The 15,287-nt window shown below is 32.8% G+C and overlaps 1 protein-coding gene across 1 annotated transcript; it reads left to right on the top strand.

Moving 5' to 3' along the window:
* Nucleotides 1–1,097: 1,097 nt before the first annotated feature.
* LOC118264769 (sulfotransferase 1E1) lies at nucleotides 1,098–14,029 on the top strand. The gene is made up of 7 exons (XM_035577393.2): nucleotides 1,098–1,262; nucleotides 7,883–8,017; nucleotides 9,173–9,272; nucleotides 10,259–10,581; nucleotides 10,962–11,056; nucleotides 11,460–11,625; nucleotides 12,103–14,029. The coding sequence occupies exons 1-7, from the start codon at nucleotides 1,181–1,183 to the stop codon at nucleotides 12,234–12,236; spliced, it is 1,035 nt and encodes a 344-aa protein (XP_035433286.1). The 5' UTR covers nucleotides 1,098–1,180; the 3' UTR covers nucleotides 12,237–14,029.
* Nucleotides 14,030–15,287: the final 1,258 nt, after the last annotated feature.

Genomic DNA, 15,287 nt, shown 5'->3' with positions numbered 1-15,287 from the left:
AGTGAAAATGTATTTTTTTTTGTAATCGGTTACAGGAAAATGAAAGTTTATAACCTCATTCTAATTGACTGCACGGTTACAGGCGGCACAACCTTTAAAAAATGTTATGTTTTAATTTTTTTTATTATGTTAGGGATTTACTTTAAGTGCAAAATAATAAACCAAACATATATATCAATAAATTCATGCCTTTGTAATTATGTACCAACCTAATCAACATTAGTTTGGTACATAATTACGTATGTTATGTTTGAGTTCAAAATAACCTGGGAATCTTCAAAGCCCGAGTGAATAGGTTGCTTATGTATGGTAAAAAATGTAAAAATAATAAGGGACACAGTAACTACTAGATAGACATTTTATTGACTCATAGATAGATATCGTTTGTTTTAACTAAACTTGTAAAATTGTATGACTCAAGTTATGATGAACTGCTATAATCTAGACCTCGTCGATTACAATGTATAAAAATTGCATGCCCTGATCGGTGAAATGTGGTGACTGTGCTGCGTATTCATCTTGCAATGCATCTACAGCAATAAAGATACATATTTGATTTGATTAAAAAGAGACGGTATTTTATATGACTGGACGATCTCTCGTCATTATGCCTGTGAGCACTCTACCATGGAACTTCTCAAACATTGCTAAGAAATATAACTTTGCCGATAATTTTCAGTGTAAAATAACACTGGATCTAGTCTAAATTTAGGTCCCTGTAAATTTCTTAGTCTATGTAACTATGAGATTTCGTGATAGAAAGGCCATTAAATGGACATAAAAACAAAATGTCATCCTTCAGCCCTGACTTAATGAATAGTTTCAACTGCAAATGATGATTGACGACTGTCACCTACCTTGATTAATATTTAATGCCATAAAAATATGGCTTAAAACCTAAAACAAGGGTGATTAGTGTGCACGGCTGTAACTAGCGTGACCCAGTCCACACATGCTGTTAGTCACGATGTCACGAACAGCGCCGCAATAAACACGGCACTCGAATTTTTGTTTGTCCTTATCAAAAAATTCTATATATTCTCGATTGTGTGTGATATCGGGGCAATAGATGAACCGATGTAATTGCCAGATTAGATATAGCCTGATAGCATTTATTAAAAACGTTGGTGTTGCCAATTGTTATCACAGTTTGTTGAAGTGTGTTCGTGAAGTCAGTACGATGGCTCCGTGGCTAGAGTTCCCCCATGAAATGAAAAATGTAACCGGTGAAGAAGACAAAATTCTGAGAAAATGTTTACTAGGTGCGTTTAGTGTTGTGTTTATTTATTTTTTGGAGGATAAGTATGGATATTGGTGCTTGGTTTTTAATTGTTCTACGTGTCTTCCTCATCATATTTGTATCTTCATTTATAACTCATTTCTACTTAATTTATAACTTAAAAAGTTAAAACTTATAAGACCTTAGAAGCTACCACAATACAATATTTAGAAATTATTATATATTTAATAATATATTCTCATATATATTTTCTCATATATTTTCACACAAATATAAATAATATGATGAATGATAATATGAAGTGCACGTGGTAAATTCTAAGTTATTGACACCTTCACTACTATTGCACTAGTGTTTTACTTTCGACTTCACCCGTCTGTAAAACTAAAAATATTGAGATAATAAGAAGGACGTTACTCCTTAAAAATTAGACATTCCAAAGACGTTACTAAAGAAGTTTTCAAATCGGTCTAGTAGTTTTAAAGTTTATTTAATGCAAACAAACAAACAATCAAAGTTTTCCTTTTTAAATTAGGTATTAGTATAGTACTACAGCAAAACTATTGTATACTAATTGTAATTAAACTTTACACAACAAATATTTGACAAATTAATTGGAAGTTTGTTACTAGCCGAGTTTCCGTATAATTAAATTAATGCTTACACACATCATTGATTTTCAACGAATTATTCAATTTTCTCTTATATTTGTGTTACATAACTACCTATTTACATGATTTTATACGAATTATGATACATAATCAATTTATCGATTAGCAACTTTTCCGGTATTAGCTACCCAGAGCTGTGGACTACCTAATGGTTTTCCGGAGCTCCGGCTCCAAGAGTGGGAGTAGCAACGGGGTTGTTATTTATCAGTAAGAGTCTGACTCCCTCTCATCTTACTCATACTCTAGGCGAGAGAAGACATTGAATGATTTTCTCCTGTCAAAAATAAATATTGTCCTTGGTGTATGGCAATAGATTTGAATTAGGACTAGACAAGGAATTAGAAAGCCTGTATAATACTAAGAACCTAAATAATTATACAGTTTATTGTTCCCTTTGAGGAATAAAAGCCATGATTCATATTTATATAGTTACGTACTTAAAAGACTATTGTTACCTATGTAAAAATTGACGATAAAATCGTTAACACAAAACCTATTTATCAAGCCACAATCCTGTTGTCAACGTTTTAGTTATTTTCGGTGTGTTATCTTTATAGAGACGTGATATTGATCGATTTTTGTACATCGAGGCAAACCTTAGCGTTTGTTATATAGGCAACAACATTTTTGAATACCTTTATACGAATTGTGTGATAATTTATCATACAAATTATTATAACTTAAACGTTTCAAACGGTAAACCTTAATACTTAACAGTCTGGGGCCTTGCTATGAGTTTGCTTTACGTACAACGAAATCGAAATGATTACGAGTTTGGCAGTCTGATTGGTTGGTACATTCAAGCCGACCTATTAAAGCGCCGAACGCGCTCTCCTTTCGTTTTCGTTTAACGTAAAGTAAACTCGTACTAAGGGTACTCATCTGGCGATCGAAAATGAAATCTTATACGCGAAGGTTCAATTGCTATCATCTGACGAGGTAGTAAATCCTTTAGATTCGAAGGTCAGGCAAGATATTATGATTTCTTTAACTTTATATATAACATTTTATTTACTACTAAACTTTATCCCAGAAATAGTAAATTAAATTGTACCCGGTATTTAATAACAGACTTACTTCTGTATATTGAATTGCTAATATTTTTTTACAAAATTCATTTTTTTACCGAAAAACGTGATGTTACGTCGTGTGATCTCGAGATTTGAGTGTAACAAACAGACGAAGGGTTTATCTATTGTGAAGATAAGGTGTTCAATCTTGAGATCTTCGGATGTAGATCTAGGTTATCTCGTCGAGTATCTTATTTGACAATTGTATCTACGACTAATGCGTACAGTCAATTGTTGGTTTTGTTAACTGTTGATTTTGCTAGTTCGGGGTATTTGTGAATGATTTAGCACACATCTATAGCACGCATCTTTCCATATAAAAAACATAGCTAAGCTGCGTTCGTTTCTGGACTACCTAGCGGGTTTACCGGGGCTCCAGCTCGAAAAGCAGGAGTAGGAACGGGGTGGTGTTTAGTCAGTAAGAGTCTGACACTCCCTCTCGCCTCACCCAAGGTGAGAGAAGCCATTGGATGATTTTCCTCCCCATTACCCTATGAGTATGATCTAAACGCATCCATAGCAACGTAGCATAGCAAATCTCTGCTGGAAAAGCACTCTAATAGCCATGCCTTAAAACGTAGTTCAAATAGTATAGGCAGATTCCTAAAAACGCTATTGGTATCATACTCATTCATCATCAGTATACAAGTGCAAATTAATTAACGATCTGACCTTATTGCAATTAGGAACCCAATTTTAGCATCTTGTATTGATTCTCAATGTAAACCTTAATTATAGCATATCATAAGTGCTATATTTGCTTGTTCACTCTATTTTACAATCAGACTAATGGTATGAGCGGTGGAACAGTACATCTGCGTGACCCATTTGGAAAAAATGAACGTGATCTGTTAACATTTACCTTGAGAGTGTCAAAAAGTATTGAATGAAGTTCTTTTAGGTCTATCTGTTAGCCGTTTTGGGCTAGAAAAAGGCCACTTGTACCTAATTTACTTACTTGTACTTCTATAACATCTTACTTAATAAATACCTGTAATATTATATACTGTCATAATTATTAGGTTTATAAATAATCTTAACCAAATATGACTACCAGTAGAAACCAAATTTGGTTTAATGGTGCAAAAATATTTAAAACTGTATTGAAATGTAATACCTAAATAAAAAAATAAATAAAAGCTATATGCATATTTTCGATGTAACATTTTTTAAGTTACGATAATTTAACGTCAACTTAACCAGCATACAATAAATACGTTATTTGCTTATCATAAACAGATGTTTCTTCGACTAGTGTCGTGAATAGTTTGTTAAAAGACAGTAATTTAATAATTAATAAGCTATACAATGTTCACGATTTGCAATTATGGCTCACACGAGGTTATAGCTAATCTATGTATGTGTTTATTCGTTGCTAGGCAACCATATAGAACATGGTATAGCGGCTTTAATTGTCACAATGTATTTTTTCTGATGATTAATCGAAATATTTAATGATGTTTAAAATAATAATTGTGTTTTATAGAATCTACTATTTCAAAATCTTAAATTCCTTTAACTGTGGGTCGAATAAAGACCAATAATCTCGAAACAAGACATTTTAAGTACGGAATGCAAATCTCGCGAGATTGGGGCTCAAGCGAGATCGCGCGAGATTAAATAAATTATAATTTGGTTTTATATGTTACTTTTTTGCATATAAACATAATATTTAAATAAATTAGAAAAAAACAAATGAATGAAAATTAATTTTAACGATATTATTTCTCAAAAATTAGAATAAACGAATTTTGCCAGATTAAAACATGTTTTCTTAATGAGTTTTAAGCAGTTTACTACTTCTAATTTTACATGTGAAACTATCAAATAGTAAATTGAAAGAATCAAATAGTCTTCTCCTAAACTTTAAAACAAAAATCCTTTATTTCACTAAAAATGCGCTAAAAATCTCGCGAGATTTCGTCCCCTTCTTCCAAATTCCTTCAAATATCCTAATTTTAAGGAATGCGTAAACCATTTCAACAATCTCGTCTAATTATTCCTACAACGAGGAAGGGCTAGATCATATCGGGCGATGAATCAGTGATTTTGTAATTAGCACAGAACACATTTACGTCGGCAGTAGATAGCTAATCAGTTATCACATAAGACGTTTATTGTTCCATAATTTCTAGATTCGTTATCATTCGGTGTTATTGTAATAATAATGCAAAAGGCTTTTACGATACATTGATAACTTAGTAATATAACTCGTCTGTTACTAAGGAATAGGTATGTACTTTGGACTTATGTATCTGGCTTTATAGTTGTTCCAAAAAGGTATAAGTGGCCACTGCTGACCAAAGGCCTCTTCTCACACGGAGAAGGTTTGAGTATTAACCACCACGCTTGCTCAATGCGGATTGGCGATTTCAAAATTATAATTAATAAAAAAATATAAGTAATTCTTAACATATAACAATGTTTTCCTTTACCGTTTGTCAGTGGTGTCTAAATGATATTAGAAAGTACATAATATAACTCGGAAAAAAATCACATTGGTACAGTACCAATATGACTTTTTTCCGAGTAGTTGGTAGGTTTCGAACCTAAACTATTATGCATGAGAAGTAGGGTGTCTTAAGCCTCCGGGTTTCCATGATTATAACAAGTTACTATTAACAATCTAAAGGTAAGGAAAAATAAATTAATAGACGCGGTTTTCTTTCTATACCTTAAAACATGTAATATTTTATCATCAGGATTGAGATACCAGATCCATATTGTAAAATGTATGATAATTCTTTTATTCTTTGATAATATGTAGATATCGGGTTGTATTATTTGTTTTGAGTCACACAATTTGCTGGTCATCGTACTAAATGTACTGGTGTGACCTTGATTACTTGATCTTCAATCATTACTTGTCAGGGCTTATAAGATAGATACTTATTTTTTTTTACTAGTGCTTTAAGGACACATTTTTGACACCTATTTGTTTGACATTAATCTTAATTCCTTAACTGCTAAGTGCCGTACTTAAAGACATTTAATGATTACTTAAACGATTCCTTAGTAACGATTTTGTATCGAAATCAATTGCTAAGAACTGGGTTAAATAAGCATTAGATGACTCTGAGTATGGTGATATCTCATTTATAATACTAAAAACTAAAACATGAAAAATGTTTTATTTTCTCTATAATGTTTACTAATCTCAAGTGCTATATGTAAAACAAAGTATTTTTTTATATCACGCACATACAGAATGATCCACCCACCCACGAATGAATTTTCGGTTTCTATGTAGTAAAAGTATATAAAAATATTCATATCCAGTACATTATATCGATGTTGGTTATCAAATATCTCGCGCGGTGATACTTATCTGAAAGTATTCGTATGTGCTAGTATTATGTACTTCATGTAGACACTCGAAACAAACTTCATGTGGAGTATAAGTAAACAATACTTATTTATATAGTACATAAGTGGGTATTTAAGTAATTCATTAATTGATTTGAGTAGGTAGAGAGATTTTTATGGGTTTTTTTTACACGGGCAAAATTAGCACGGTGACAGGAATTGTGTCCAGTAAATGGCAATAGGCTCATCCCCTATTACATGGGACTTATAGGACAAATAGCAAAAAGTGAGTGCACATTATACAGTGGCACTACGTGCTGTAATGTGCACCTCTACATACCCTTTGGGAATAAAAAGTCGTGACGATGCGACGAATATACCACTTATACACTAATAATAAGTGTTAAAAAAAATTATTCATTTAAAAATAAATATTATAACAATACGTTGCTTGAAAGTCGAACTTATTTATAAAAAGTTAAACACCTTTTTCCATTAACAATGCTACGATTGTCTTTTTTTTCTAACCGCTGAAAACCAAAAAGTATTAGGCTAAAACCACACTTATATTTACTGAGTACAATATTTTAATCTAGAATTCATAAAAAGGCTTTCACTATACGAAATGGATGCTTTTAGCGAAATCGTATCATTACCTTTTTCATTTCATTATTAGAAATATTAAAACGAGTTTGTTTGTTGACTTGACTTTTTCGGAACTAAGAGTAGTGAATCGTGGAACTGATTTTGTTTATGTTTGGTAATGTTGCACGTAAATAGTTGGAACATATTACTGTATTAAAATTGTAGACCACACTGTACTATGGATGCATTAAAGTAATTTGATTTGATTTTATAAGAGTGGTTTTAAGAGTGATTTTGATTAAATATGGTTAGTTTGACAATGATGTAGAGAATTATTGGCATATTCCTTTATAAATTGTATTGTATATTATTTTATTTAATGCGTGTTCTCAATATAAATCATAGATCGACTACCAGATTTTATTGTTAAAGTATATAATGCAATAAGGTATTGAGCAAAGCTATGTCAAAAGCTAGTACTAAAAATACCTTTTTTCATAAGCGAAGGCTATTTCAAATATACCAAGCTCTGTATGAATTAATAGAGTCATATTGTTGTTTTAAAAAATGTATATTTTTATACATTTAAAGTGCTAGGTCTAGTAAGGGATTAAATTAAATTGAGTTGGTGTAGAGGTCGCTGTGTATAAAATCTAATGTCATTTATAATAATAATTAAATACTCTGATCTGTATTAGTACCTAATAGGTTTTAATACAAAATTCAAATGTAAGTAAACATGACAGAGTAAATGAAAATCAAAATATATCACAATATATCTAGTGGTTAAATCAAACGATTCGGTGATTGATTTCACTTATAATTTTTTTTTGTCATAATTATCGTAAGACGTATTAAAATAACTAAAAGTCACGGTTTACTCACGTAAATTAATGGACAGTATTTTTTTGTTTTAATCGTTTTTTTAGTCAATTCCAACTAAAAGAAAATCAGTAATATATTTGTTGTATTCGTATTCTATTCTAACAATAAGTTTATTTTAATTCCAGGTTACACAAAGCCGTTTGTGCGATGCGGCGAGAAAGAGTTTGTGATGCCTGGCATGTACAGGAAGCATGCTGAGACTATCTACAACTTCCAAGTGCGGCCTGATGATGTGTGGGTCATCACTGTTCCTAGATCTGGTGAGTTCATTGACATCATGTATTTTTGTTACCTAAAATTGAGTAGTAAAGGTGGACCTTATAGAGGTTATTGACATTTAATGTGATACTGAGTGTCCAAATTGTAATTTAATAGTTAATGAAGTCAAAGTCAGAGTCAAAATGATTTATTTCAAATAGACCAGGAAGGCACTTTTGAACGTCAAATAAAATAAAAAAAATATTATAACATGTATCTGTTGGTCAGTCCTCTAGTAAAGTTAGTCCAAAGTGTAGATTCTAATGGAAAGGAACGAGCAACATTTTTTGTTGCACTTTACGTAAATAGTATTAACTGCAATTTTTAACATAACAATACCTACTCTAGTATATATCTGCCATAATACAACATACAACAGACGTCATAAATTGCTATACGACAAATAATATAATCTATTCTATAAATATTTTATTTCATATTTTATCATTTATCGTGATAATGTCGATCCGTCGTTTGAAGCGATCGTATTACGGCGATGTAATCCAGGCAAATTTTACTGATACAGGGTACCTGTAGATTAAAGAGAACCTCAGTTATTTTCCATAACAATTGCCGAATCATGGCGATAAAATTTTTGGTTTTCGATAAAAAATAATATTCAAGGTTGGATCTTTGATACACGTTGATTTTTTGACGATAGGGAGTAATGTGGTTCTTGTTGAAATGGTCGGTAGAACTACTTGATGGTGCAGATGAATAATTTGTTATATCTATGTCTTTTCTAGTTTTGTTATGGATCCCATATAAAGCATAGGAACCTATTGCCACTGAGCAGTTTATTAGGCAGATAGTCAAATAAAAATATACACAAAGACAGTAGTTTTATTAGAACGTAATAAAGACAGTAATTTTCGTGGATATACTAAATTAATTATTATGTTACCGGCTCGACTAGTTTCAAGCCATGCTAGAAGCTTATACTCATGAGCAGCATTCCGTTTCGAGTTTGTTTGCCAAGTTCCTCGTCAAACAGTTACGTGAGTAAGCCGATAACATATTAATTAAAGTATACGTATAAAGAAGTTTCAAAATACTGCTTAATTCTTTAGCTTTACCTACATTAATCCATGATTATATTATTATCTAATTACGCATTTTGTTTGACGTGGTTTTAATTGATCGATTACTGTTTTCAGGTACAACATGGGTGCAAGAATTAGTGTGGTTGGTGGCTAACAATATGGACTTCAAAACGGCAAAAGACAAGCCTCTGTACAAGAGATTTCCTATGTTAGAGTGAGTATATTTTTGTTTGGTTATGTACCTCGGTAGTTAATACAGTCAGTAGTAGTATTTAATTGTGGGAGAGCCTTAGTTGGGCACGAATTGGCTGGGTCGATCGGAGTGATACCACGGCCTTACAGAAAACAGGCATGAAATAATGCTTGCGTTGTGTTTCGTTGTGTAAGTGAGGTTACCGGGGGCCCAATTACCCAATTAATCCCCCCTCCGCGATTGGGTTATAACAATTAAATTCCTAACCCCCAAAAGGCCAGTAACGCATTTGTAACGCTTCTGGTGTTTCGGGTGTCCATGGGCGGTGGCGATTGCTTATCATCAGGTGATCCGTCTGCTCGTTTACCGGCTTATACAATAAAAAAGTAGAATTTAGAATATCGGGTTCTTAGAATATTTTGGGAAAAGCACATTAATGGGTTTTTGGTTAATTCTCATGAGAACAAATTAAACTCTTGTTTTCAACTCTCTTGAGTTGGAATTTTCCGAAGTATCTCCACTTCTATGGAAGGACCTTTATGTCTGTTAGGATTTTTAATTATTTATGTCCTTTCCGAGGAATAACATTACAAGCGTAGTGTTATAGAAAATGTTATATCTAAAGTATTTTTACAGCTAAAATACTGTCGATTGTAATCAGGTGGTACAGAACGCCGATAAAATTTTACGATAGGACTTCGTATCTGGTTTTAGTCATTATATAAACTGTTCTTGCGTCAAGTAAATAAGTAGGAAATACCATCCTTTATTACGTAATAGAAATGAATATTGCTAATATCCGCCCACTGTCCTTGGAAAAAGGGAGGATATTGTGAGAAATCTAGGATATATTAGATTAAAAAAAAATCGCCATATCCCTTTATTGAGAATAACGAAGTTAGAACACCCAATATTGCACTGTAGAACTCGAATATTGAATTCAGACCCTGTGTTAAATGCATTAAGTATGATATTGGTCTAATCAAGGTGCATTTATTTTTTCTCAGGATATCAACACACATCCCAGAAATCGCTGTGGAATTGATCAAGATAAACTTCTTCAACTTGGGCAACTTCCAAGGCCTAAGCGATGCAGTCAAGGAAAGGAGTTGGAAGACATTGGATAAAGCACCTTCTCCGAGATTCATTAAGACTCATCTTCCATTGTCGATGTTGCCACCGAACCTGCTCTCGACCGCGAAGGTTGTATATGTGGCGAGGGATCCCAGGGATGTGGCAGTGTCATACTACTACCTCTATAAGATGACGAGTAAAAGTCTAATGAGGGCCAATTTCACTCACTTCTGGGAAGCTTTCAGAAGAGATTTGTGTAAGTATACATTAATTTTTAAACACTCTCAAAATAAATAGGCTTGAGCAAATTTGTTTTAAAAAGTTTTGGGGAAAAATTGGTAAAATGCTTTTTGTTTTTTGGGGGTGTTGTTAATCGATTAGATGTAGATGGGGGAAAGTGTGTGATAAAAAATTAAAGTCATATTTTATCTTTTAACACATTAAACGCCATGGGGGAGGGGTAAGCAGAGGCCTTGTCTTCAACAGAATTTAGTTGGCAGTTAAAGTCTTAACAATTATTAAATAATGATTCTTAAAGTTTCTAAATTATAGAGTCCTTAAAATGCCTCGTTCTAAGAATGATTACTATTCTAATGTAACACGTAACATGTGCTTATGAAATGTTCTTGTTTCCAGTACCGTGGACCCCTATAGTGGCACACGCTAACGAAGCGTATGAAAAGAGACATCATCCAAACCTACATTTCGTGTTCTACGAAAATATGAAAAAGGTATTTATATTTATCATGATAAATTATTATTTTTTCAACGAATTACTCGACAGAACACGTTTGAGCGTCAAACGGAAATTGTATAAATATTTATCTTTCAGTCTTTTAGGGCAAGTAATATTGCCGAGATACATTAATTCAGTTTTAGTTTTATTTAACAAATATATTTAGTACCATTCACATAAAAAGAAAAAAGGTACATAAACAAAAACTGTTTATTAAACAACTACGACCCGAGAATACGGGTACACAATAAAATAAAATGAATGAATGATGCGTCGCAGCGCAAAAAGCTGGTTAGGCTCAGCTTAATGCCGAAAAAATAGAATCTATAATTCGTTCGTTCGTGTGCAAATGCACTGATAACCATTTTTCTTTGTAGTAACCATAGCTTAATTTCCAGGACCTGCACAAAGAAATAAGCAACGTCTGCAAGTTCCTGAACAAAGACTACACAGCCGCACAGATCGACAGGTTGGCTGAACATCTTAGCTTCGACAGTCTAAGGAAAAACAAAAATGTCAACAACACCACTAGTAAAGATTCTGAAATACAATTCATCAGAAAAGGTGAGATATCTCATATTTCATTGTTGTAATAAGTTGCCCAGTAATTTGGGAAAAAATAGCAAAATAAAGCATTGATCAAATTCGATATCTGGAATATATACACATAAATCTATTTATTCACTAAATAGAAACTTCCAGAAATGCTAAACTAGTCATTTGATTCTTACTTTAAATAGAATAGAATAGAATACTTTTCCTATTAGTTCATATTATAACTTTCGTGAGACATACTAAATTAATTATTATATTTTTCAACTTACTCACGTAATTATTTGAGAAGGAACTTGATTAGTTTCAAGTCATGCTAGATGCTCATATTCATGAGCAGTATTCCGCGACACACGACGCGGCGACTGTCGCGCTGCTACTCAATGCTTTTAATTTGTTCACAACTTTAAAATCTAAAGTTTTCTCCATCAGCTCGCTCGTTCACTTACTATGTCACATTCTAAAACCCAAATTTTCTTCAAATTTTAGGTGAAGCAGGAGGCTGGAGGACACATTTCGATGAGAAAATGCAGTTGCAAGCTGAGGAATTCCTCCTAACAAGGCTAGCAGGGCTCGAGCTATCGTACCCTTCCTTCCCCATCAACGAAATCACTAGGTTATAACACATACGTACCTATTTATAATTATGTATATAGATATAATATCTACGCTTTTCTGTGATCGGTAAATGTGGAGAGTGAATGGGAACGTGTCAATATTAATGTGATTTATTTTTTAAGCTTTTTTAAAATATCGAACACCGGTGAAGTTGGTTATACATTGCGTTCTTTTGAATTTGAATTTAACGGTCGAAATGATTCTTAAGAGGTTATGAATTAAAAAAATAGTTGAGCTAAGGGCTTTTGGTTTGACAATGAAAATAGGTTTTTTTAATAGATTGATTGCTTATGACTTATATCTTTTATGAATCACATTTTCATTTTAGTCAACTAACGATTTATCAAAATATTTCACACTAATCGTTGCGCTTGTCACTTAATATTGATTGATTGATTGATTGATAAAAATCAGCTTTCTCATTATTAAAATATAATTTCTTGTAATAATTCTTTTGAACCAAATTCAAAGGCGCAGTGTCTAGTCATTCTTAGAACACCAAACGGGTTGATTTGTAAATATTTAGTTTTTAAGTTCCTTTATTTAAGTTACTCTTACTGCTTCAGACTGCCTCGTTGGTTGCAACGACCATTGACTATGTCTTGTACACAAATTATGTTATACTCATACTTTTAAAACTAACCATTTATTTTTAGTTAGGTATTTACTTTTAATTCAAGTACAAGAGTTTGACTTCTAAGTACTGAGCAATAGTGTTGAATTTGCAATATTTACTACTCGAGAAAAACTATTTATTTTGAAAGGATTAGTGCTCGAAGTAAAGTATCAAATAATTTGACTGATTGTGCATTCTATGTTATATACCTTCTTACTTGTACATAGTAAAGCTTCAAACTTAAACAATTCATACACATTGTTATGTAATTAATCGTGATTGCACATAAAATTAAAACAATATTAATCGCTCAGCTCAGCTTGTACCTAAACACTTTTGATTTAACTTGTAACCTATTATTTTTTCAAATTTTAGTTAGAAAATTCTAACGAAGAGAATAAATAGGTAAACACTGAATGTAAATACAAACGTGTTTTGAGTTAGCATTAGGTAAATAATTTGCATGTGATAATTTTACTGTTAGTAAATTATAGATTAGATATATTGTATTGTCAATAATTTTGATGTGATATATAGGATTACAACATTGTAATAGTTATAACGGTGCTTTTCCACCAGAGATGTGCTGTGGATGCGTTTGGCTTCCACCAATCATATTCTGATGGAAACGGGCACAGCTTACCTGTTCTTATATGGAAAGATGCGTGCTATGGATGGCTTCCCTACCTCGCATCTTCTTTGCACAGCTACATAGGTACAAAACCTCAGTGGAAAAGGTCACATAGTTTCACAGCTTAGCTATTACATCTTCGTAGCATAGCTATATAGCACATCTTTGGTGGAAAATCACCCTTATTCTTTTGGTATATTATAATGTGAGATGGTATTTTGTTATATTTGCTGATTAAGTAATCTTTAGCATTTGAATTTTCGTTAAGAAAATTTTAAATCAATTTAGACATTGTTTCATGAAGGATTTAGTTTGGTTACAAACTAAAATACGTAGAATATCAACAGTCGAAATTGTTATTGATATAATTTTGTTGTCGGTATAATCAAGCCCTTGTTACCTCGTTATGTTGTAATATAGAAATGTTATCTGTTGTAATATAATTAAATAGCTTGTAAAGCTTTATTTTGTACATAATATAAGTAAGCTTAAGTTATTATATAATAAAATAAGAAGATTTTCTATCAAATAAAATTCATATTTACACCTAATTATTGTTTTTTAATCCATAACGACTCCCTTTTATCTTCTGACGGAGAAGCACCCAAGTAGAGGGTTAGGCAATTACCATTTATTGAGTAACACAATTCTAGAAATATCGTCAAAATAAAAATAATATCTATAGGTACTTTGGCCAATTCAGGAATGGTGTATTTACTCACCATTTGGCGCTAGTGTCACAGAATACTATGTACTTGTGTGAAACTTTCGTCTGTCGTGGTTGTCGGACTTAGCTAATGTCACACCATTGGTCGTTAAATATTTGACAGCTGTTGTGATTAGACAATAATGCAAAATTATGGTAACTCCCTAATAGAGCCGCACTCCCTTATCCAGCAGTTGCATAGTAGCAGTCGTCATATAAGTACACTTTTTTTTGAGAGGGGAAAATCATCCAATGGCTTCTCACGGTTTGGGTAAGGCGAAAGAGAGTATCAGACTCTTACTGGCTAAAAACCGCACGTTCTTTCTCCTGCTTTTTGAGTCGGAGCCCTGGTGACCTGAGGCCTTTAGTCTGCTATTACAATTGTGTGAGGGAAGGAGCTATACAACCTACATAGTTCCTTCCCTCTTGCACTGGTCAATGATCGACCATTATGACACAATTGTAATAGCAGACTAACTAAGGCCCCTGTTACGTTGTCCGAAGTTCCGGATGTCACATAAGAACACTGACGCGTCAACTCTAAACAGCAACAACTTAAAACTGTTGACTTGTAAACACATGAACCAGCAGCCATACATCATACTACCATATTATTTATAAAATATCTAGATTAATGAACAACCAGCCATTTTACTACCGCACGGAACAAAGTGAGCTCCACGCAGTAGGTACCAGTCTATTGTTCTCTCTAATAAATTACACGGGGCACCATCGCAGCGTGTTTAGCGCATTATTATGTCAAATTATTATATTTATGTAACTTTGTTGGTGGGCGAGGTTTCTGTTGTGTGGGATGAGAGGTTTAATTTCCCGGGCCAGTTAAAAATCTTTAAAACAGCACTGACAATGGTTTTGGTGACATCTACTACAGGTACTACAGGCACTACATATACTAGTTAGTTGTGTATGTACATCAGTAATTAGTACCATTACTTTGATACCAAGGTTGCGCCTACTAAAAAAGGTATAGCAAAACACAGTTTAGTAAATTGCTAATTCAAACGTGTAGGCACAGTCAAGAACTCACGTCGTTTCTAGGTGTAGTTATTGAATTTTTTTTAATTAATTTTACTAAATCATGA

This window comes from Spodoptera frugiperda, chromosome 26 (genome assembly GCF_023101765.2).
Source record: "Spodoptera frugiperda isolate SF20-4 chromosome 26, AGI-APGP_CSIRO_Sfru_2.0, whole genome shotgun sequence".
NCBI classification, from domain to species: Eukaryota; Metazoa; Arthropoda; class Insecta; order Lepidoptera; family Noctuidae; genus Spodoptera; species Spodoptera frugiperda.
The sequence above is the reverse complement of the archived record's forward strand: the minus strand, read 5'-3'. Positions and strand labels throughout refer to the sequence as shown.